Genomic DNA, 26661 nt, shown 5'->3' on the forward strand with positions numbered 1-26661 from the left:
TTCTTCAGCCGAGTGTGTGAACACTAAGGATTATGAAAGGGACAAAAAGAAATGGGTTCTTTTTTGTTGAGGAAAAATATAGTCCAAGCAATGCTCAGAGAGGAGCACCTGCCCAATGGGAAATTAAAACGAGAACATCTCAAAGAGGGTGTGGAGAGTGACATGTTATGACATTTTCCAGAGTCTGAAAATTAATTAGCATTTATTGGCACTACATGCAAGTACAAACATCTCCATGCACCAGGAATCAACTCCACAACACCAGTGAATTTCACAGCTAAATAACAAAAGAACTAAAATATTTCTTTTCACTCGTTTGGACTTTAAAAATGCACTAGAGAACTTTTGCAGATTTTCCCTATTAATAGCCAATTCAGCACCCATCTTGCATCCTACCTCTACTGAGAGATCTCACCAGCTGGTAAAAGACAGTCATACCTGTATCTTGAGTCTTGTCTCATCTCTTGCTCTGTCCCTCTCTTCCTCCAATAATGTCTTTTTGTGTTTCTTTGCTGAATCAGCCACAGTGTGTTTACAACGGTCAGTGTTTTTATAGCTGCTTGCGACCATGTGACACAGTGCTCACACACTGAACCCATGTGTAAACAGAGTAAGTAATTCTCCACAGAACTTCAGCGAGCAGGTGTAAACGATAAAAACCGACTATGCATACTCTTATTATGGGTCAGTTGGGAGTCTTGTGAGGCCTCCTATATGTGTCGAAATGAAATGAATAATACTTTAAATTTCAGTTTAGTTGTAATTTCTGTTGAATTTCAAGAACTGAAGAATAGATTTTTGTTGTAAACAAAACAGTTTCTGCAGTATACTCTTTGTATCATGTCTGGCCTCCTTTGCATCCTGCTCAGGTATCACTTTACAATATTTCCAGTTATGAAAACGCCCCACATCATAAACTTAATTAAAAATTTTAACATTTTTATAGACATAGATGTCTGATGAAATCAAAACTATATTTAAAAAGCCTAAAACAGCTTTCCACATTTTTCACCACTGACAATAAAAGCATGTGGTGGACACGTGTAAGGTGGTGTCTCCATGGTGTTATAAGCAGCAAAAACACGATGGAGTAAAGTCACGTGTTTACCACAGTGATTTTGCAAGTAGAAGCAAGTATTGAGAAACATATTAAACATCATAGTTGGAATGCAAAAAGACCTCCAGGATATATTGACATTTTTAGGCTGAAATCTGTGGTTGTACAATGACTGCTACAGACCAGTAGGTGGCACTGAATGGCTACCTGTAAATTGAATGTGCTCTGTTAGACAGTACGCCTTTGTAACACTGTAAAGAAGCTTTAGGCTGTTTTAGACTGAAGAGAAACTTTTGTTAAGCTTTTAAACCACTGAAAACCAATGCAATAAATGAATATAGCTAGACTTGTGTATCAAGTCTTTGAGTTAAGATTGTAGATGCAGACGTTTTTTCCAACACTGACACTAGTATACAATTTAAAAATAAAGGATTACCATTTTGTATGAATGTAGTCAATAACTAAATGGAGCAAAAGCTATTTACCTGCGTCGAGGGGACATGGGTACATCCCGATCAATGGGGCTATGGGGTGAGTAGCGTCCTGGTGGGGTAGGGGTCCTGCTGGAAACTGAGTTATGTCTCAAGTCTAAAGGGGAGAACTCCTATGAGAAACAGGACAACAAAAGAATACAAGAGGATATGAATAGGCATGAAAGTGAACCTTTCTGCAAGGCTGACATTCACTCAACTCCACCAAAACAGAGTGAAAGTGATAAACCTTTATGCAATGCAATTGTATCAGAGAGAGAGAGAAAAAAAGCAATGTATAGCTTTGAAGAAGGAGCCCATTCATAATGTTTGTGGATAAGTGCTTTAAAAGTGTTTGGGTCCTGAACAAAGTGGCAGCATAACAGGAAGCTTTAAATATGAGATCACATGCATGACAAGTTGAAGCTGTCCAGTCAAAATGAAAACAGGAGAAATTTATCAGTAGCTTAATGAGCGCCAAATGGGAGGAGACTACATGAAGAACTGTACCCCTTTTGAAAGGTTCTTTCATTCTATGTACCACATGAATGATACTCTCACTGTGTTTGATGCCCTGAGTTTTTATTATAAAAGTCACACCCAGTATTCCTGTCTGCTAATGTCTCAATCACAGCAATCTACATGAAAAAATAAAAGATTCTATATTACCATTTATAATCAGAATTATGCTTCACTTGCTCAACTGATAGAGCAGGGGTGGCCAACATCGGACCTCGAGAGCCACAATCCTGCAGGTTTTCCAAATTTCCCTGCTCCAGCACACCTGATCCTTAAAGGCTGTTGGATCCATTTAATTTGAGTCAGGTGTGCTGGAGCAGGGAAATTTGGAAAACCTGCAGGATTGTGGCTCTCTAGGACAGACGTTGACCACCCCTATGATAGAGGATAGATTTTAAGGCTTGAAATATTTAGCACTAACAGCAGCGTTGGTTTGATAGTAAGGTTTGTACTTCAATAGTTTGCAGATGATGTACAAATTTCAGAATTTGTCAATTTGTGGTAATTAGGATGACCTTTGAAAAAAAAAAGAAAAGAAAATGCTGCACATTTAGCGAAAGCAAACACTTGCTATACAAACTAAGCCTAGATTTTTTTTTAGGTGGAAAGTGTTTGAATTGACAGAAGAGGGCGCTACATAGCAACTGATGACAATTAGCTTGTGAATGAAGGTCTCTGCAAATGTGTCGGTGACTTGTAACAGTTTTCAACAAAAACAAAATGAAAAGCAACTTGGGTGAGTTGATAAGTGGGACAAATGGTCCAAGGAACATGCTCATAAACAACACCAGGCACAACACCACAACAAGTCTACACATCACATATATCATCTTAGACACTTTTACTGTCAGGAATTCCACAAGTACATTGCAGTCCGGTATCCAACCCTATCCACCTGTAATACTGACCACTTACTGACCACAGAAGCATACACATATACTGGAATATTTCAAATCAACAAGATGACTGCTTACAAAAGGAAAGTCCTTTACAACTTAAAGTTTTCTGAGTAAACAAAGTCATAAGTTCATTTTAGTTCTGGTCACAGTCCAGCAAATCAAACAGCCCACAGATGACTCGAGAGAACACCATTCAAAATAAAGACTGTTGAGTTTTTCTTCTTTAACAGTCACCAGCTGGCATTAGTGTTACACAGGCTGCATCCAAAACAGAAATGGCTCCACCCTACTCTTTGAACTGGTCTTGAGATGTATATTGAAGCCCGACACAGTAGCTTGTACGGTCAAAGATTTTGTAACCAATATGCCCAATACCCAATTTCAATTCAACAGTGTTTCTGTTCTCAATTTAGTCCAATTTTCCTATTCTTTTTCTTTAGTGAGTGGCCAGATTAGTAGTGCATGCCAGAAAGCCTTTACCAGAAACGGTCATGGAGCTGCTCCCTGCAATTCCTTCCAGAATAAACCTAGCATAATAACTCAAGGCTCATAAGATCATGCATTTCATATTATCAGAGTACAAGAACACAGACATCTATGTCCTCTCCTGCAGTGAAACAATCTAAAGGGCATATACCTGATGGACATACATGCTTTAGAGATTCCTTCAGGTAGTGCTAGTGAAGCCACACAGAATGTGCATATGAATCCACACTAATGCAAACCAAGAGGGTCTTATATAAGTGTCTGGATACTGACTGGATTTTCATGCTTTCTAACAGCATAAGAATCTACGAATAAAAATCACATCTCTGATCTATGAGACCCAAGAGGAATGCAATGAACTTTAGAAAAACGCAGACAAAAAAAAAAGGGCAGCAAACAGAACAAACACAAAAAGCAACTGCACAATCAAAGCAATTCACTTATCACCTTCTTCCATTCTGCAAGATCTAAAGCCAGAATTTTACTGCAGTAGCCATGGCACAACCGGCTCTGGTCTGAAACTACTGTAGGCTCTTTACAATACCTTTGTTCTAAAACCATTGTTCCAATGCCAGCCATCAAACCATTACTTACGGTTGATCTAAGAGCTACAATGCATTTGATAAACTGCACCATAGTAGTGCCAACAATGTCCCCATGTTTTATGCACCATCACACTCAGGGAGGGGCACAGGCAAACTGAGGAAGGCCTATTATTTAGCCTTGGATAGAAACATGGCCAAAGATGGGAGAGAATGCAAGAGAATATCAGCCAATATTCAGTGGTTCCTGTGGCTGCCAAGCAGAGGAAGCTCTGATTAAAGCTGCACTGAACTGTAATCAGGAGTTCATAGTCAACAAACCCAAGATCATTAGGGCAAGTCACTGGGATACTATGCACATACAGTAACACATCCAGCCACTCATTACAAACCTATACACCAGCCATTTTAAGTGTGTTGCTAATAGGGAAGGAGTGCATGCAAACACAAACTTTGCTTTTTATTCATTTGCTTTTTTTAATGCCTTACAAACAAATCGTAAAATAACTTTTTCGGAGCAAAAAAGTTATTTATAAACAATATTATCAACTTAAAATTAAATCCCCCTCCCCCATGGGGTAAACAATATGAGGTTTAGTTTGAAAAGGGTGAAGTTTGCATGCATCAAGTCCAAAGTGTTTTCTACCTGGACTTGGTTACTACCACTCGACTCTGAAACCACATTCACATATTCTGATAACAGATTAAAAAAAATAAAAATAAAAAATCAGTGTTAATAATTTGTAAATACTTAGGCATTTACGGATAATTGTTTATGTAGAAGATTATGAATGAATGAAAAATACTTTATTAATCCCTTTGCAGGGAAATTCATAAATATATTACAGAAAGTGAAAAAAACAAAAAAAAAATGCAAGTCTGTAAGTTTTAAACTTGTAAGTGGCTCTGGACAACAGAGAAATCTGGAGTAAAAAATGGTATACATGTGACTTGAATTGTTTTTAATGAAGAGAAAATAAATAAATTCCCTTTTCTGTAACTGAAGTAACTTTAAACTCAAAATCTCCAAGACCACACATCCTGTCACTTTGTTTGAGGCACCTTGCTCTGAAAATGCATATCTCAGTGAGACACTCATGTTACCTGTACTTTGGAAAAAACACCGAACTTGAGAAATGTTGAGTATTTGACTAATAATTCAGCTAAGTGATTCTTTGGTCATTGGCAAAGTTTGCATGTTAGCATGCTGGCTGAAGAAGCTCACTACGTAGTTCAACCAACCTTCACCTCTTGCAGGGTTTGTGTAGCTTATAAACTTTAGTTTACATGCCACAGCCAGAATACTCTTGAAAAAGGAAAGAAAAGAAAAGAAAAGAAAAGAAGAAAAAGAAAAAGTAAAAGAAAAAAAAGGAAAGAAAAAGAAAAATGTGTCTTTACAGTGATGCAATAATTTATTAATTCAGGTTGTTGTGTGGTAGCCTGAGCTCAGTTTGCTCCATGTGCTAATGGGAGATAATAGATTATGTAGGTTGCTGTTTGCTTCCTCATATGGTATGACATGTTTGGATGGTAAATGAATGTAATTCTGGGTCCAGTTTTTTTCTTTATAGTGCAAAAAGTACACCTGGTTGAAAAAAGGCACACCCTGCATAAGGCTGGCTGCTCAAAACAAGGCCATTAAAGTAGAAAATGTCAAACAGAACACAATCACAGTAAAATACAATTAAGCCTTTGTCTATGACTGGCTATTGCTTGACAAAAAAAAAACAAAACAAAACAAAACAAAAAAAAAACAACAACAAGGAAATAGCCAACAGAAGTAAAGGCAGCTGTTTCAGATCAAGACCGATGGGAGACATTTGGGGCAGTGCCAGCAGAGGAGTCTTCAGTCTGGCTCCAAGCAAGCCACTCTGCATCATCATTACCACCCTGTAGCTTCAATTACAGGGCATTGGACAGCAGTTCATACGATGCCTGGAGCAGCTTATATTTTGGGAAGCCTGGTGCTGCTGTGAGACAGTGCCATAACTGCTCAATCTGTCTTCACCACAAATATGAATGATGCACTACAATGAGGCAAAGGAGATTATATATTTTGAGCTGTGTAAAAATCAGAACAGTATACAATGTTTTTCATATCCATCAGCATGCACTGCTGGAGGTCCTGAACAAAGACAAACTCACAGTAACCACTGATGCCCCATGCCTTGTGCCTTTTAATTACATCTGAACGATGGTGCATTACAGCATCCACACTCTGTAACAAACACAATATATCGCTGAAAATGAGACATTATGTTGTTTAAAACAGTCTTTACCTTTAATTCTCCCTCACTTCACTGTTGTTTTATTGAGACGTCAGAACTATAGTGCTGACTGCAATAATGATGTGACTAAAACAGTTTGTTGGTGGAAACATAGCAGCTCACACAGTCAGAGCATCTACAGGGCGCTGTGTCAGCACACGAGAAAGATGGCAGCTCCAGTAATTTCTGATACAGTAAACAGAAATGGGGGTCTCTACCACGAGAACAGTGAAGGACTGCTTTGTTGCATCACAAAAAAATTTTAATTCAGAGAGTACATTGTATATTGCTTCTTTGGAGGTGATTCTGTGTAGCAAAGGGGAGGAAAAATGCTGATTGCAAAGGAAGGTGCATGCTGCATGAAACACATCACCAGTGAGAGGCTTACACCAGGAACAGCCTTTCAGTGTGTCAGAGTACATATTGACTGCAGTCCCTTAAGAACAGGGGTAGGCCAGCTCAGGTTTTCAATGTTTCCTTTCTCCGACACACCTGATTCAAATTAAATGGATCCAACAGCTTAAGTTCTGCTCAGTGACTCATTGATTTGAATCAGGTGTGTTGAAACAGGGAAACATCGAAGGATCTAGGACTGTGGCTCTCTAGAACCAAACTTGCCAACCCATTATAGAATTCACTCAAAGTAAAATACTAAGAGGATTTGGTTTTCTCAATTGTAGTGCAGGATTTTCTTAAAATAATAGTGATAGTAAAATTTCATACATTGTACAGAACCCAATCCTTACTGTAGCGCACAAAGAGGGCTTAAGGAGTATTCAATCTTCTCAGTCCTAATGCACTTGACATATGAATTGTTGGCATAGGCTTACATAGCGCAACATTAAGAACAAGGACTAAAGTGTGAAAGATCGTGTGGAGACCAGGGCAAATACATCCGTTCCTCATTCATTTACCACGGCCACACACCATCAGAAGAAGAAGAACCAGATCTTAACTTAATGCTTTTTTTTAAGTATTTACTCCTAAACACGTCAGACAACAAGAACATCTTGACCATTTTTTTTTTTATTCAAGAAGCTGCAAATAACTCCCAGAACGATAAATGAGATTAAGCCTGAATGTGTGAATTATGATGGAATTGCACAGTAAATACTTTCAGACCCTGAGAGAAGCAAAAGCAGTCTCACATGATCATAACGTAGGTGGTCTGAGGGAGGTATTTACCCACACTGCCACCAAATTTTAGAGACACAATGAGGGATAAATATCAGTCTGAGGGCTTATTTATACATGAAGAGCGCCATGAGCAACACATTTTCACCCCATAAAATAAAACCAAAAAAAGCTTAATCTGGAACAGCATCAAGCTCATTGCACATCTGGGGCTCATTATGATTGGACTACAAATTACTGGACTTTCTTTTAATTCATCATCATATGATGCCCCTTTTCTCCACTATAAAACAAAAAGGACAACAAAAACAAACTGACAAGCTGAAATTAAATGAGATTATCAAAACTGTCAGACAAAATAAATTGAGTGACACCCCGTCTCTGAAAAATGCTTAGCATGAACCAATTATGCAACAATGATTACAATTAGGTCAAATAACAGATTACACTATTCTTTTTTCTAATCGTGACAGCCCTAGCTACAAGTCCGCTTCCCTGAAAGGCTTATGTGAAAATTAAAATGGAAAGGGTCTTACAATCCTGTCAAAAACAGCTCAGGCCAGTAAAGCAGTTAAGAGTCTCATCAATATTTCAACACCTACCCAGTCATTTTAAAAGAGTAAGTGTCCAAACATGTAGCTGGTTTTATATGCATTACCCTTATCCTACTTATAGAGCTGTCCCAGCCTGCATACCTCCACCAGGACCAAAAAGGTATTTTGTAATTTAGGCAAACTAATATTGGCAGGCACCAAAAATGCTTTAGTTCTCTACCATTTTTAACGCAAATTTAGTAAACACCCCCCACCCCCACAGTAGTTTTATCCTGTAGTAGTTCTAATGGTAATTAGCCTGATCATCACAATCCATCAAACAAAAACTTACAGAAAGGGACAAAGCAGACTCTGTGCTGTCATGTAATACAGTGAAACTGAGTAACTTGCGCTCATATTCCAACAGGAATCTCCAATTATGGCCAACATAAATCTGAAATGTTGGCAGGCTATACATTTATAGTATCTCAGTGTAGCAGAATTATTCCAGTTTTTACTGCAGAAGTCATTTAGCTAGCAAAAAAAGATTTATGGCCAACAAACACAGCCCTAGAAACCACTACTCTAAAACATAGGTGTTATATGATGTAAGCTAGGGAATATAATCTAACATGTCTGTTGGCATGCATACCCTGAGGGGCAGTTTTTAACATTGTTCCCTTGACAACAACTTTTGGAATGTTGACATACCACTAAACCACCTTCGTAAACAGTACCAACTAGTAAAAAGAGCCCATTTCTCCCCGCCAACATTTTCCTGTAAAATCTACAAGGCCAGCGGTCCCCAAGAGCGCACCCAGAGGACTGGAAAGCACAGGGAATCAAAAGTGCCCCAGTTTGCTTTTCCACTCCAGGGGAAAGAAAAACAGACAGGCTGATCAATCAGTGGGGATGAGGAGAGGCATGCTGCCCATGAAGGGGCCACAATGGACCCCAAGCTTAACGGCAACCAGTCCACGTGAAAAGGCCTCACACTGGCCAGTCACAGAGCTCACTGTGCAGAAAAGCAAAAAACATCCCTCTGCTAAAGCCACAGCCAGCAGTGCTCCCTGGACACTGGCTTGGCTTAGCATAGCACCAACATGCCAAACCAAACAAGAGGCCCACTCACGTCAGACCTAAAATAGCGCATCACTGAAAACCATCATACTCAATTTTAAGATACGCATCTGTGTATTTAATGCTGGATGAGAAGCCACTATAGGTGAGGCACATTTCTCCCTATAAATTTCCACTTTCTACTAACTTTAATTTTCAACCAACAGTGTGTGCAATATAAAGTTTCCCATTTTGGCTCAATTGGAAAAAAAAAAAAAAAAATTCTATTCCCAAATGCCAAGTCTTTGCTTCTGCTCCAAAGCAATGACCACAGCTTTGTACTTCAATCTGCCACAACCTTGAAAATAAAGCAATACAAATTTTTCTGCTGGTGTGCAAGCCAGCCTGCTGAAAGAAGAAATAATGGACAAAAATTTAAGGAATAAAGAATGTATAGATGAATACCTACCCTACCCTGCCTTTTTTGGATAAAGAACTTGATGACACATTTCATACCACCAAGCCCACTCCACCCAGTTTAAAATTGAGAGGAAAAGTTTGGTTTACCATTAACTGAAATCGTGTGTCATCCTGCCATAGCAGGCCATCCTACTTTTGGGAGAATATATATACAGTAACGTTTGTGTCCGAGCACAGCATCAGGAAGCCTACCAAACAAGCCCTCAAGAACCTCAAAATGCAGCAATTAAAACCCACATAGAGAACCTGGTCTTAATGGCTGAGAGACGGGTCATGTCTCATGAAAAGAAGTTTTTTATTTTGGCCTTGTTTAGCGAAACACAGATCTCATGGTCACTTCTTGATGATATAAACAGACGCTCTGAAGCATGACAGCAGCCAGCCCCTTCAGACATAATGCCATGTGAATTATCAAAGCCAGCGCTTAGATCCAGTAGAACAACAAGAACTGAAAGTTTCCGTGCCACAAAATTACACCTGATGTCATTAACGAACTTTAAAAGGGCCGTCTCGGTACTGTGGTTTGTCCTAAAACCAGATTGGTATTTTTCCAAGCTATTGTTTTTTTCATGCAAAAAGTCATTTAACTGAATAAAAACAAAATTTTCTATGGTTTTACTTAAAAATGGTAGGTTGGATACAGGTCTGTAAATATTAAAAACAGAGTGATCTAAATTACTCTTCTTCAGAAGGAGCCATTTTGAAAACAAATGGGAAAACACCTGTCTGAAGAGAGTAGTTCACAATATTTAAAAGTTCATACTGAAAGAAATCATAAAATGTTTTTAAAAGTGATGTGGGAATTGGGTCTAAAAGGCAGGTTGTTGGGTTTTGTTGGGAGAAAACTCGACCAAGCATCTTTGCATCAACCAGGACAAAACTCTCCAGTGTTTCCTTGGGTAAAAGCAGAGATCCAGTTCTGTTAAGATCAACAATATGTTGAGATAAAGGACTGAATGTCAATAAAATGTGCAGCCACTTCAGAAGTAATATATTGTTTCCTCACAGTTCTCGCCGGGGCCTGCGGTTCGTTAAAATTGATGACGTTAAAAAAAAAACATTCCAGTGAACCAAACATTACTCTGCTGTGATTAAAAGTGACTGGACTCTCCAATGGTGGTGCAATGGCCTACAAACAGGTTAGGAATGGCAGAGGTCTCTCCCTGGTGTCCACGCAGCTCCAGCTAGACCCCCCCCCCCCCCCCCCGCCCCCCACCATTACAGCTCACATCTCAACAACAAGGCTTGTGACAAGAGGGAAATAGCAGCACCAGCCTTTCACAGCATCTGCCATCACAGCTACTATTGTACATGGGGCCTTTTCTCAGGACATCCAACACCATGGAAAAGGGGGGATTCTGTTGCACACCCCACTCTCTAAATTCTGAGAGCCAAAATAAGGGTGGAAAAACCTTTTAAGGGCTTTTCAGTGAGGTCAATCACCTGATACAGCAGCACTCTACACCTCTCAGGCAGGACAGAGGCCCTTGTCATGGATGCTCCACATCTCAGCGCTCACTGGGCTACTGTGTTCATGCCAGCCAGAGCAGCATAATACACAATGAGCCCATGGCAGGACTCTTCCCCACCCCAGCCATTTCCTCATCAAGCACCATGGAAGAACTCCACTCACTGAAAACAGTGTTGCAGAGGGAAGCTCATCATCACTTTAAAATCAACTAGAGCTCCCCAAAAGGAAGATTTCAGGCAACAACAAAAACTCATCCACTAACCCGACTTAGGATTTCTGCATAAGAAAAATTGGGGAAAGAAGAATTTTCAAAACGAGTGGAGATGGTGGAAGAACAGCCCATTCATTTTTGCAAAAATACAGCTCTTAATGCATTTTTTTGGGTAAATTTACTACAGTTTACAGACAGCCACGTCAAGACATAACTGCTCAGAGGATTTTTGAATGCAGTTTTAGATTCTGAAAAAAACAATTGTACTTTACAGTGGCTTCAAAGGGCTTTGGTGATAACACACTGAAGACTGATGCAACATCAATCAGCTGTGATGCACATCAGCAAGCCAAGGAACGGGATGTTACAACCCAGCTGTAAACAAAGACCATTCTAGCAACTCTTCCTCAGTGAATACAAAGGCTAAGCTGTCCCGACTTTAAAGTCAGGACATCACTGAACACTAATCCTACAATTCCCAAACTGCACCACAAGCACCACAGCAGCATCTTTTGTTATTTCATCTCTCCTGGCAACAGCTTGTATCCACTAAACTAAATCCCAAAAAAAGCATGTTACATGAAATAGACCTGCTCTCACAGGCTGAAATGTATTCATAATGATAAATAAAATTAACTTTGAAACCAGAACAGTTCTAATGAAAAAAGATTCACAAATCAGATTTAGTCTGAATTATTGAACAAATTATTGAGCAATAATCATAATTTTGACTTGAACTGGCAATGACCTGCAAGTAACTTCAGGGATGGAGTATAAATGTACTACAGGATGGGAGAGCTGACAACTGTGCCTGAAAACTCAAGACAAGACTTGTAGGGCGTAAAGAAACTAAATCAAACAGACTTTGAATAAGATGTTCAGTAGCAATATGTGTTTTTTAGTAACAAAAATTCTTGCAGGAAGTTAAAACCATTGCATCCCAAGTCTATATGTATACTGGGATGCCTGAAGGGGATATGTAATAACTTCTTGACATGTAATAACTTCAATACTTCTTGTGGAAGACAAACAGACCAGATAATGGTTGATGACATCTTAAAAAAAAAAAGAAACATAATGTGTCATGCATGTTCGTCAGTCTTCAGCCAATCAGGATAAAATTGTGTCATTAGAGAAGTGGTCCAAGAAAGTGCATTTGACAAAAACTAATCTATCATAGCTGCCTGGCAACCATCTTATGTGTACAAAGTTTTAGGTCCAATCCACCCCTCTTTTTTGTACGTAAAGTATCCCTTTTCTTTTTGTAATCAATGAGTAGTGGCTAATGCCATTAAATAAAGCTAAATGAATGTGTCTCTTCATTTACTAAGAGCATTAGCTCTGAAATATCACTATCTATATTCTGTCTTGACATGGATACATCCTGCACAGTCACAGTGCTGTAAAACAACTTAGAAACAGACTAAACATATGGCTTGTAGTATTTCAGAAAAGAATCTGTCTTGCATTACTAAAGACTATATGCTTTGTCTGACCTAATTTCATGCAGGTCATGTATGACAGAAGTATTTTATTTCAGTAAGAACTGGTCAAGAATGTTCAGAAAAACTCTTGAACATCCCCAAAAGACCCACTTGGTCGGAAGTTTGAGCATGGCCAGACTGGTCCATCCTCCTTCTAGTGTGAAAGACATAGAAACTCAACATGAGCCAACAATCTCAGGGATTTGACATTGTGCTTTCAACATGCAAATAAAGACTCCAATCTTATGGCTGGACCTTCCAGACAACTGCCTCTTGGGAGAAATGCTTGAATGTTTTTAAGTTCAAACCTCTGCATATTTATCTAACTTTATGTAACGTCCAAAGTTACAAAAATGTCTGAAATTCTTTCTGCCACGACAAAAGGTCCTGTATGTTTTTTCCTGCTTTGTCATTTCACATGTTCAGTCTTCAGTGGGACCCATGCATGAGACCAAGTAAGTAAGCATAGCTGAAATAGCTCATGATGAACTTTCCCACAACATTTTCTCCCTTTAACTCACTGAAGCCTTTCCAGGCAACCCAGTCACGCCCCCCCCCCCTCCTGGTTTTGTTGCTGGAAGGGTAAATGTATCATAGTTTTAAAGGAACTTTTATAACCCTAAGTCTGTATTTTTGCTTTTTTCTATATTTTACCACCCTGAGACTAATGAGTCTCCACTGAGACAGCTAAAGGTTAGGGCATTGTTCTGACACACAGTAACTATTTCTATCTTGAAACAGTCTCAGAATGAAACCCGTCCACACCACTGTTGGAATAATGCCAAATATTTTCAAAGACTGACCTTTGTAGCTTATGCACACCCTGTTGTAAAGATGTCAAACCCTGTCTGTAACCTGCCCTCACAGTGACCTGCAGCACACAATCCACAAACCCATCCTAGGGAACATCTGGGGTATCAGCAACGAACAATTTAATAGCAAAGGCAAATAATTCAAATATATTATTCTTTTAAAACTGGGTCGGTGCAGTCAAAATAAATACAGTTCAAAGAGCGTAGAAGGCAAACCCTTAACTGTACTGTCTGAGTGAAATGCAGCCTAAAGCTCCAGCGACAGATGAATGACAGATTCAGTAATAAGCTCCTTGCACCCAATTGATAATCCTGAAATCCAAATCTAAAATAGAAAGTATCAAAAATCCATACAACATAATTCAGACAAAGACCACAACAAACTGGCTGCAGACTACAGCAATTTCACACTGGATAAGAACCAGTTTTCTCCATCTAATCAGAAACATGTTGTAACTGGAGTTCAGCTACACTTTTGAAGGGTGGAAAACCAGTGACTAAACAAATGATGGGCAGCTCATGAGTACAGCTCTCAGAGAGAGAATTACTGCTAGCATTTATAGTTACAAAGGACCCAGAGGCGGATCTAGTCAAAACCAACCTGAGACAGTGGTCTTGACAGCCTGTTACTTTTGTCCTCAGGTGACCATGAGCGCAGCTGGACTCTGTAACAGGACAGAAATAAGTCAGTGATGCATAGAAGGCTTTAGAGCAATCTATAGTAAGTATATAGAGACATGACACAAATACACAGATTTCTCCATCTTGCTTGTCCTTCACTTTTACATGAAACCTTTTTATAACTCAGTGTTTATCTTTTTTCAATTATTTAAAATGATCCTTAAAAGAAAAGGCACCAGTGATAATTTATCAATTGAATATTTAAATAGATGGTGACTATATATATATATATATATATATATATAATGTATTAATTAAAACATTTTCATGTGTTCTAGTCCTGTAAGAACCACATGCAGAATAAGACCAAAATGTCCAACGTCACTGTAAACCTATTGGTGGACCATTGTAGTTTATAAATAAAAATGAACTTAAACTACTAAAATTACTGCCAAAGTTATAAACAGTGAAAATTAAATTCAAGTGATCAACAAGAAAAAGCAAAACAAACCAATTAAATTAACTATATGGATAAAACTGAGTGCTGAACAAAATTCAACAGTCCAGACGAGCAGGACAAACTGTGGTCCATTAAAAGTTGCCCAAGAGAGTGTCCATGTACAGAGAAAGCACAGTGAAAATTCCACATTCTGCCTTTTGTTAAATTGAATGCAAAGGGAGGAATGTGATATCCTGTGCATATCCTTTGTTGCAACAGTACAACCCCATGGCTCCACTTTCTGTGGGTCACTCTCATACCTATTAACTTGCCTGTTGTGGAGTCAGAAGAGCAATTTCTGCAGCCTTCTGTACAGATACAGGCCTGTGTGCAGTGAATGGATGTGTTTTAATAAAAATTACCTGTCCATCTGAAATGTGGAACTTTCAAATGACTTCTTAGTCCATGTTCATGCTGAACCCTTATTGTTGACCGCCCAATCTTTAACTTCAAGTAATTGGAAAAGGCAGAAAACTACACAAATACGTTGGTTTCTACCATGGAAACCATTCTGTTACCATTTTCATATTTAAGTATGCACCAGGACTGCAGAGAATTGATTATATCTGGTTTTCCAAGCTTTGCATTGCAGTCTAATTTGAACTGAATACCTGATTGAGGAAGAGCATTACAATGAAATCAAAATCATCAAGTAAGGAGGTATACCTCTTGTTTATGGTCGGTGTCAGCATATCCTTTCTGTCAGGGCTAGCAGGAGGATCTGGGGAATAAGGTCCCGGAGACAACGACGCAGGGCTTGAGATTGTGTACTCTCTGTAGTTCTGGTTCTCATCTCGACTCACTATGACCGCTTCCTACAAATAAATATGGTTAAAATAAACCTAAGCAGTTATATAGAGAGTGTAATTTACTTAATGTAACTTCAAGGCAAATGCCATTAGCTTATTTAACAAAAGGTGGTTTTGTAAAGCAAGGCAAGCCCACTTGTATAGTGTATTTCATACATAAAAGCAACTTTACATAGTATCATGCTTTACATAATAGAATATAAAGAGAAACACAAACAGTGACGTTATTAACCCATAAGAGCCTGACATGACATATTCATTACATACAGTTTCTGAGACATTTTGCTTCAATTTATGGTATAAACTTTGCTCAAAATCCTGTTGAACACAATCTGACACTTGTCTTCTGTCCCCTAATTGATACCCAGAAGCAGAAAACCACATAATATTTGTAATATATCACATGGTAATAAATGGAAAATGTTAATTTTTTTTTTTTTTTTTTTTTTTTACATTTTGTTAAAGGGCCAAATAAATACCTCTATTTAAAAATTGGACTTTTCTTACCATTTTTAATGGGTCGGGCCTTAATGGGTTAAAAGGGTGAGCTAACAAAATCATATAAAAAACCTAAATTAAAATGTTTAAGCAGCAGTCTAGATCAGTTAAGATAATACCCATTTATTTTTCAGTTCAGCACAGACCTGGAAGCGCCCAGTGAGTTGTTCAGGGGTACTGATGCCATTGGTCTGTCCAGGACTGGAAGGTTCAGGTCTTGAAAGGCAGATAACAGAATTCAACTTGTAAAAGACATAACATAAAAGTTCAATTCCACAGCCATGCATCTGGGTAAATGTCTTATTCCATTACTAATGTAATAAAAGAGGGAAAAAGTATTAAAAAAATGTGGCAGTAAGGAAGTTCATGTCAGACAATTAAGCCAAGTACCTAAAAGGAATATCCTGCACAAGAACTTGCAAGGAAAATGCTGAATGATGGAAAAGTAATCCACTTTCTAAAAGCTCACAAGTCTAAGTGAACCTTATTCTTAGTGCGAGCTAGTAAAAACAAACCTTTTTGATATCCCTTTTGCTTAATGCTCTGGCAAATGTTGACATTAATTCTTGGAGATTACTGATGAAGATGAGTATTGCAGACCCTGTTTCCACCTTTGAAAGAACTCTCACTCTCCCACCTCTCCTGCACCTTTTGTTATTAAATAGAAAACAGATTCTAAGCAATACAATTACTGAATTTGGAAGTGGAAAAATCTGAGCAGTATGAATGCCAGTGCAAACATGGAGTGGCTCTCTGGCTGTAAGACTAGAGACTAACAACCTCCATGGTTGAGTCTGAGGAAAACAGGCACACAGGAAGGCTGAAATGCCTGTGGTAAATCACCCAGAAGGCACACCTCTTGTGGCCTTGCGTCCATATACAGTATGGAGAAGGCAAGAAGACAAAAAATTAATACAGCATCTGTGTGACACATTTACTCCATGACCTGCTGTAGGCATGAAAAAACTCTGTGATTAAAGCTGAAACCATAATACTGACTATGACCACTGTTTGCTTTAAACTTCTACTCTATACCATGTATATCAAAAGAGCGAAGGATGAAAGAATGTTTAAAAGAGGAATAACCTTAGCCAAAGAGCAAATCAGGTGTCTAGACTTTAATCAGGGACATCAGGTAATAGGTTTCTTTTCAGAAGAATTTGATTTAAAAATGCTGACTTTAAACTAAAAATATGTAAAGCTGACCTAAATCAGCACTTGAAGCTGTTCACTGCTGTCATCTTTGCTACCTGGAATTACCTGCCTCCAAAAACAATGTGCAATGTAAAATTCTCATTGCAGTCCTATAAGTGATGAAATTCAGATTCAGAGTTTAAGATGATTCAATTAAAATGTTATGGAAGCGGGACAATCAGTCAATCAATCAATAAATTTAATATTCTGAGTTTATAGTCTTTTTCTGTTTGGATGCCACATTGTAAAGTTTGTTTACCCTCATCCCAAAAAAAGAATACCACAACTTTTGATAAAGTTTCAATAATACTGCCAACTAAACAAATACATTTTATAAGTCTCATTGTTTTACATGTACAGTACAAGTCAAAAGTTTGAAGACACGTTCCCATTATATTTAACCGCAAAGTGTGTCGAAACGTTTGAAATATCACTCGTCCTCAATTAAAACAGAAATAAAACATTTGTGATGAAACATCCATCAGACCAGAATAGATAGATAGTACAAGCCATGTTTGTGCTGTACCAGCATAGCTTTGCTCCGCCCAGGAATATCTGACTCTTCCCTCCATTACACAGCGGAAAAAGATCAGAAAGTGGCAAATGCTTCGGTCAACATGACATCATACACAAGGCATCAATGAACCATGAAATCTAAACAAGACGTTTCAAACAAAGTCAGATAAAAATACTTTGGGGTTAAGACAGCGATAGTGTAGCTGCTTTGTTAACCGAGTATATTTTGAATAACAGCGTGGGATAAATGTGTTGGTGGATTTGCAAACAACTAATAATTAGGATATCACAACAGATGAAAGATAAAAAAAAAAAACTTTTTTCTTTTCTTGGGATGGGTTAATGTCAGCTTCTTTTAATGAGAAACACCATCGTGATCACAACCAGTACCCCCGTCACTGCTGGTTTGAGACAAAGTCCAAACAGATGCTTAGCTGGAAAATAAAAGAGCGCTCCCTTAGCAAAGAACAAAGTAGGCATTATAGCTTTCTGGCACTCAATTACCATCTTCTTGAAAGTATGACTGAAATGAGTTAAACTGTTAATATGCTTGAGGAGTTGCATCAGGACAGAAGTGTGTGAGGTGAATCAGAGTCTCAGGAGCTGAAAACCACCAATAACTAACAGTGGGATTAAAAACACAGCAGATCTACACAGTGGCATTGTACTGGACAGACAAAAAATAAATGGTGTTTCTAGCTTGGTGGGAGACATGAGGTCAGAAGGGAAAAATTCACTCACATGGACATAGGACATCCGAGAAGGAAATACGTGGAAACACGTGTGCAAGGGTATGTGTGTGAATGCTTGCACATGAAATAAGAAAGGGAGACTTTATTTAACAAAAACAAAGTAAAGAGGGAGCAACAGTGGCCAAATGAGGATTAAGGGAGTACCTTTAATCAAAATGCCAGCCAGCAGCAGTTCTGGCCTAAAGGAGAAGCTTTTTGGTAGCCAAAGACCTGCCATCCAAACAAGGTCTTGGAAAATCTCAAAACAAAGTTTATTAGGAGGGACCAGGGAAGGGAACAGTGTGGCTCTCATACATGCTGGCATTTCCCCTGATTACAATCACTTGTTTTGTTTGTTCAGTGCTTGTTTGATAGCGTTAAAAGCAGCGTAAAAAGATTGTGGCCTTGGAACAAACAGACAATTAGGGACATAGAAGATATTTATATCTGCTAAACACTATACTACACTTTAAAAAAAAATAATTAAAGAAATAAATATGAAACTGGAAAAAAAGTCAATTAAAACTTTAAGTAATTGTAGTACACATATTTATCTAATAGCAGATTGGCATGTCCCTATACCTTTCCACCACCAGCTGCAGATGGGTCTTTGAGTTCTTAATTTTGTTCTGGGCCTCCACATTCAGCATGTCCGCTGTGTTTTCCCCATTGATCTCCAATATTATATCTCCAGGTTGTAGCTCTGCTTGCTCTGCTTTGCTGCCCCCGTTGACCTGTTAAACAGAGGAATGACTTTTAGTTATGTCTTATTGAACCTAACCCTTTAGGGATGCTAAGCATAAACACTTAAGTATAGTCCAAGTGTGAACAAGCTAATAGTGATTGACACAGTAAATGAAAAATAAAATGTCAAGAGCTGTTTCAAATTCCAACCCAAATGTGTCTACTCATTTTAAGAGTGTTTATTGTAAATACCAGCACATGTAACAGGATTTTGCCCACCTAAACACATGGATCAAGACAGTGCTGGCCCACATAATAAACAATTGTGATGCTCAAGGAGAAATTGTAAGTGTGACAAAACTTCATGGTTTAAAGGGGCCTGACCTTTGCAGCCAGCTTCAGCACTGTGCTACACCACCACATCAGAGGGAATTCCTCAGTAATGGGTCAAAACATAACATCTAGGCCACTACCACAGTCACACAAACCTGAAACTAAAGCGGGAGGTTAATGTGCTTAAACTTTAAGAGATTGGAACGGTATGTGTCATACTGTTCACTTTACAAATTAAAAAAACAGACAAAGACAAAAAACTAAATGCACAAAATAATAAATAGAGCCAATCAGCAAAGATTAAATCCTGTTTAGGTGGAAAGTGATGCAGAGAGAATGCCAGTCAGCAGGTTGGTTGTCGGTCAGTTACACAAAGTATGAGGGCAGAGGTGCCACGTCTAGAGCCCACTTGAGAGGCAAATGAGCATTGCTGTGGTGACCCACAATAGTGCATGCCTTGTCTGATAAGATACGCCTGATTTCACATAAACTAAGATCAGTTGGGGGTTATTTTCTAGTGTCTGTGCCAAAGTAGAACAGGGGTAAGCCATCTTTAAGGCCAATAGCAATAAAAAGAGGGCATCCATGTCATTGCTGAGTGAATGCCAATCCCTTGGGATGTTCCAGCCATAGCTGCATATCCAGAGGTGGGGTAAAAAAAGTTGTTTCTCAAGCTGGATTAAACCAAGTCTGTGATGAAGCTGGTCTTTCACAACAGATTCTTGTCACCTGCAAAGTTAATGTTTTAAACAATACATTGGTGTTGTTTAGTGGAAAGAGCAGCAAAATTTGATTAAAACCAATTATTTATGAGCACACCTGTTTTTCCAGCATAAGCTGTTAAAATACAACTTCACGCTGTTTGAAGCACTGGTACCCTGCCATAGATTGCCATAATTTATTCTTAATGGTCTGAGGAGCTACTGGGGGAGTCTTGCTACAAAAGGGAAAAAGAAAAAAAGAAAAAAAAAAAATTGTGTTGTAATACCAGGATGTGCACTGGGCAGGTCAGGGTGTCTCTGGCATGCAGAAGTTTGTCTGAGCAAGGTTTCCTGGATGCGTTTGCCTACAGAAATAATATTTCCACCTCTTGTATTCCAACTTTTTTTCTTTTAAAACAGGGACTGAGAAAATATGGTCAGTAAAAACAACAGGCACATGCTTAAGTAACAACCGTTCTGACACACGTGGCAATACACGAGCAGTAGCACAGAAACCAATGAACAAACAAGATCAGGAACCCTTCACCTCCCACTGTAACTGTAATCAGTGGTTTCCTTCTAATGCAGTTTACTTCCACTTTATTCTAATAGGTTCAGTAGACAAGGAAATGGGTACAACACAGACACAGACTTGAACACTGACCAGAAAAGATAGGTGGTTAGGAAGTTTGCTTTGCATGACACATTACAAGTTGTATTTTGAGTAAAAACAGAGGATATGGTTTGAGAAAAGTGTGGCAAGGTTCAAGAAAAATGCTTCTCTTCACATGTACCTTGGATATCGTTATGGCCCTCTTGAAATCCCTTCCTCCTAATATTCTGAAGCCCCATGGGGAAGGGCCAATCAGGTTCACCGTTAGTGCCATTGAGGGATCAGATCAACTCTTTCTAGTCAAATCCCTAAAAAAAGAAAAGAAATAAGACAAAATATGATACTATGAGTGTTAGCTCAGACCTTCACATATCTATGCTGAATCTAGGCTGAATGTTTTCAACCACATATTTCTGCCAGTCAGGCTTAACATTTGACCAATTGGTGAAGACAATGAACATTTGCATGAGTCTCCTTTCATCTCCAGCACCACTTCACTTTGACTGGTCTAAGTCCCTTTGACATGAATTGTGCAACCACATCAAATAGGAATGGGAAGAATCTGAAACCAAAGACACATGACTAACATTGCTTAACTGCCTGCAGAGCCAAAGAGATTGATTAAATCCAAATGCTTTTGGAATACAATGAAAACAAATAAACAAAATGTAATGAAAACATAGAGCACAGGGATCTAAGCATTTTATTGTGGTTAACTGCCCATCTATACATATACATAATGTATATGGATTGATTATACAATGGCTTACTTTGATATGGCATGCATCACATATGGTAGCTTTTCCAGACATGCATACATAGCAGTTTACAGAAACAAACTTGTTTAGCTGTTCAGCTGATTTGTTTAGCCGTTTATATGGCCAGGGTCTGCAAGATTATTTACAGATTCTGTGCTCCTCAAAGTCTTTTGTATATTTATGAATCCATCACTATAAATCTGGTGTCTAAATTCCAATCACTGTAGATTCAGAATTTAGACAAACCCAACAAAGACTTGATTGCTTGGTTTCTTATAGACACACTTAGTCTTCACTAGAATTAACAACTCACGTGTTCACAGCTTAACTTCAGTTCTTATTTATTGATATGGAGCAAGTGAAAAGTTAATTTTATTTTAGCACTATTGTGAAAAAAATGTCTCGAGATTTTGTCATGCCTTCGTAGATCAATTTTATCCATCAGGAATGTGGAAGGTTGCATGAAAAGATGAATGAGAAACAGATGAACCACACGGAGGGCTTTAATCACTGCTCAGAGTGGAAATTATTACACATTACAGTTATGATTGGTAAAAAATATAGTTCATGCGGTGTGTGTGGCATGCAGATTTTGCTTGATTTAAATTCCTCTTTTCCTTTTATACAGGCTGTCCTTGATTTATTACTGTACTTCAGTATGAACAGAATTACAAGATGTTAAATGATGAAGCTCCTGTCTGTGAGATACAAAAGTCTGGGTTGTAAAACTTGACACTGATGTCCCTCTAAGTAAAAAGGACAAAGGTGTTTAAGGACCATTTTCCACAACTTTCAATACAACAAGTGTACAAGTGTTTGTCTGATGGCTAAGTTACAGCCATCAGACAAACTCAGTGATTCACAGTTAACACATTTACAACATAATTCAAGATATTTATGGACTGGAACACTTGCACAATGCAAACACACCCTAACATTTTACCTGTGATCACTTTCCCAAGAACTGGTTTATTTATTTTAAAAAGACATAACAAGTAATATATAGGTGCATTCACAGATGATGACATTAGCCATTTTAAGTATAGACTGCATCTCTGGGCTCACACCACAGCAGTTTTTCAAATCTAATCTTCTTAAGTAAATGCAAAACCTTAACTTGATGTAAAGTCAGCATATCTTTCTATTGTAACAAAATGGAAGCAGATTAGCATTTAGCTTCAGATGTTAATTGGACCTTTGTTCATCTGGTTACATGATGTGAGTATCACTAGTTTACAACTTAAAGGTCAGGTCAAACTACAATATTTAAAAATATACCCATTATCAAGCAATGTACAAGCATGTGGTATACAAGCAAAGTAACCATGGGGAATGTTAATTATGATCTTAATCAATGTCTCTGTAAACAAGCAATAAAAGGCCTGTCAATGATTACTTAACCGTTTAATACAGTTATTAGAGTTCCTTAAAATAGGAGACGTAAGTAAGACAAACAGGTTTCATAGATATGGGACAGCAGCAACGCTACTTTCTTACATCCCTTCAAACACTGGCCCACTTTATTGTCTGCACATTCCACAAGTGTTTGGGACAAACAGTGCATACCTACTTACTCATTAAGTGTCTAGGCCAATTAACTGGACTCACCATCATTAGGGTCTCTTAATTGCTGTGGCCTGCAGAAATAAGTGCAGCTGAGATAATGACAGAGAGCAGCCGCCTCAAAATTTTCCCAGCCTTTAGGAGATTCAGTTAGTTCCATGAGTCTCCGCAGCCTTTCCAATACAGTGAACATTAGCAGCCAAGCACCCTGCTAATTCTCATCATAAAAAGGATAGTGAACATCATGATGAAAGGATGCAGCAGAGCTAAACAGGCAACATATGAGAAACAACACTGTAGTAGTAAGGATAAGTGGCCCACTCATGGGCTCTGCTTAATTGGTGGCTGACTGATGAGCTTATAACAGACTGCACAGCAGCTCACATAAAGCAAAGTGCTGAACACAGACTGATGAAACCACTCTATCCCACAAAGATGCTGTTGGGCAGCTGCCAGTACACATAAAAGGTAAATTCTCTTCTGGTGACATCTAGTTGCTTTTGCTGCCAAATCAATTGGCAGCACAATTTAACGCACACAACACAATGACGAGAATTCTATTCATGAAGTCATTTCTATTGTAGTCCATCCTCAGCTGCACATCAGGAGGCCAGTATGAGGAGAACTGGAATAGCGTTATGACTTATCGTGTACCTGCAGACCAACAGTGAGGTGTCATGTTTGACAGATGTCAAGAGGCAGCATAATTTCTCAAATACGCTTCTTATTTGGCCATATTCAGATGTGAGTCTGCTACATAAATCAAGCGAATATAGTCTCATCAGTTTTTGAATAATATTCACGATAAGATTTTTTTAAAAATTCAGAAACATTTATTATATCATAAATCTCTAATGAGAACGAGGGTTTTTTGTGCTACTTCCTTGAATCCACATATTTTTTACACTGTTACCAGGAGTATCTGTACTCTGATGATACTGTGGAAGATATGATTTCCTTGTCAGGCCTCTTCAGAAATTCTCTCCTTTATATTGGGTAAAATTTTGTGATTCTCCTTTTCCATCTGTATAAATCATGCTCTGTAGAACAAGACAGGGTCTTTCCTTCATGTAGACAGCTTGACTATATGATGGAAACACTTGCATGCAAGGGATAAAACTTATAAATGTAAGTTTAATATGATGCTTCTGATATCTAAATACAAAAGGCCACTTTCATTTGTTAATCATTCAATTTTCAGATATAGTTTTTAAACGATAAGTAAAAGACAAAAATTCAGCTTTACTATCTTGGAGGATGGTACATAGCTAACTCTGGGGTTGCTTTGCCACTTATGAGTGTCATCTATGTTTGACTGGATCAAACAAGACAAATATTTGTTTTGCATTTGCTGGAAAAACAAAGATCTGGCAACTACTGCATAAGCCTCGCTGTTTGAGAAATGACCAAGTACAGAACCCGAGGTTTTAGAAAACTTACCAAGCTCACTACTATGAAATTAGACTTCTTGTGACATTTTACTTGACTTTCCCCAAGTCTGGGAGCAGAAATTTTGAGGTGTCCTCAAATGCAGCATTACTTCACTATTTTCACAGGGACATTCTTGCTCTCTGAGGGAAGTTCAAGTCTGCCATGTATGTACTCTACATGTTTAAGGCCTTTTGGCACTTGTCATGTCTGAAAGATTGTTCCTACAGGCAAAAACAGAAACAGGAGTTATGAAGGGGAAGAACAGGCCTCTAGTAGTACAACATGCTGACAACTTTCAGAGTTCAATTTACTCAGCTAAAAATGGATATCATCTTACCAAAATCATAACTACACTGGCTTTTCTAAAACTTTGACTTTACTGTTAAATTGAAAGTGTATAAAAACATGTCACATGAGGGCTTTTATATTCTCAGAGTAAAGGTAAACCATATTTTCACAGTGAACAGACACATCTATTTGATGTGCAGTCTTTGATTTTGCATGGTTATCCATGCAGTTATGAACTGCTTGAGCAAAAATTAGTGAAAGCTACTAGCACAAGTCTGGAACACTGTACGTAATTTACGAAAGTGGCAAAAGTTATGCCTCTGCTTTGATGAGTTATTAACGTTGATCAGCATTATGCCACACTAACTCCATCCAGTGAACGTGTTTACAGTTAAATGAGTCTTTCATAATGTAAAAAAGGAAAAAAAGTACTTTTTGAAAACAATATTTTTTAAAAAATACTGTTCAAGAACATGCTGTGTTATAACCAACCATTAAATAAACAATAAACATAGCAGGAAACTCATTGCATTTAACAATGCCAACCCTGAGGATTAGCACCTCATTTATAACAAGGAATTAAATGTGGAAAAACAAGTTGTTACCATATGTACTGTACAGGAAATAAAATTTTAATTCAAGGTGGATGGCATTAGATCCCCTAAGTAGATAGCTCTCATATTAAACTGGCCACATGCATAAACTCATAATCTCTCCTTAAGAGACTTCCCTCACCCTGAACTCTGTCAAAACGCATTCAGTCAAGATTAACAAGCACTGGATCTCCAACATGCTAATATAAAAACAATGGCCAATGAACACAGATCAACACACTGAACTGAGAGCTCTGACAGCGCTTTGATGTGAAGAAACACTCCTAGATGAACTACTATAGCTTCAGGGGAATACTCCTGTTATGAATCATACACTTGTCAAGGTTCTCACTTGTCGCTAAACATGAGTGTAAACTTTCCACGAGCTATGTCAGCGATGCAGTCTGCTGCTGTTGACTCTATCCTCTGTTATGCAGTACACTGTCAGGTCAACACCTACCTGGACACACACCCTCTTGATAAAAGGGAAAGGAATGCAATAGCAAGCTTCTGGACCTAATAGATTGCACATCAAGTTATTTCATTCTCTAAATCACACCCATATGGTCAAATATAGCTGCAGTCCCTAAGGAGACGAGAAAACATCAAATAACAAATGTTTGATGATGTAAAAGAAAAAAAGGGTGTGAAACCATGAGACATTTTGCTGTTTATTGTGACTGTTTTTAATTACTCATCAGTCATCAAATTACTGACGTACTGAAACATACCTGTAATTTTAGTGGGTTACTCCCTTGACAGGAGGAAATTTAAGGGTGGATCCTTCCAATGGGTTTCTTCTTGTAAAATAACCTTCAAAGTATTTTAATAAACTTATTTACTGCAGTACAACAGACTTTAAAATTATACATCATCCCTTTCTGCCAGTCTTTGTCCACTGTAGCAGTGCAGCAAAGTGATAAACATTGTCTCCTTTTAAATTGTGTCTCTTCATCTCTGTGAATCTAAGTGTTGACTCTACTCATCACTTTGCATCTGATTTACAGATCTTACTGTTCACACTGAATGCATCTCACGTTACTTCTAGAGAATAAGGCCAAACCACATCCTCTTTAACGTGTTGCTTTTTGGTAAGCGGTGGCAAAAACAAAAAACGTATTTCATAACATGCACCATGCTGCAACTGCAAACCTGGCAGGAACACAACTAATGTTTGCTTAACACTTTCTGATAATGAAAGAAACATATTCTCACAAATTTCCACAAAACTAAGTGAAAGGAACAAGAGTCAAAACAGTCTCTGCCTTTCCTAAAATTAAAAAACCACACTTATGTGATCCAAAAAGAAAATCCTTCATCTTTCAGACTAACACCAACTTCCTGAGTATATGTGTATGACAAAGTAAAGCTGCCCGTTATAGAAGAACAAAATGTAAAACTCAGA

General features: G+C 38.2%; 1 protein-coding gene across 3 annotated transcripts in view; it reads right to left on the reverse strand.

The window, feature by feature from the left end:
* pdlim2 (PDZ and LIM domain 2 (mystique)) overlaps positions 1-26661 on the reverse strand; it is a 32439-nt gene that overhangs the window by 4299 nt on the left and 1479 nt on the right. For all 3 annotated transcript variants that reach the window (XM_041999982.1, XM_041999981.1, XM_041999980.1), the window contains exons 3-8: positions 20805-20931; positions 18875-19026; positions 15998-16067; positions 15211-15359; positions 14026-14089; positions 1543-1661 (exon numbers count right to left, since the gene is read on the reverse strand). In XM_041999982.1, the coding sequence (XP_041855916.1) occupies positions 1543-1661; positions 14026-14089; positions 15211-15359; positions 15998-16067; positions 18875-19026; positions 20805-20897 (647 nt within the window). In that variant the 5' untranslated portion in view covers positions 20898-20931. The remainder of the gene's footprint in view (positions 1-1542; positions 1662-14025; positions 14090-15210; positions 15360-15997; positions 16068-18874; positions 19027-20804; positions 20932-26661) is intronic.

This window comes from Melanotaenia boesemani, chromosome 11 (assembly GCF_017639745.1).
Source record: "Melanotaenia boesemani isolate fMelBoe1 chromosome 11, fMelBoe1.pri, whole genome shotgun sequence".
In the NCBI taxonomy this organism is placed as follows: domain Eukaryota; kingdom Metazoa; phylum Chordata; class Actinopteri; order Atheriniformes; family Melanotaeniidae; genus Melanotaenia; species Melanotaenia boesemani.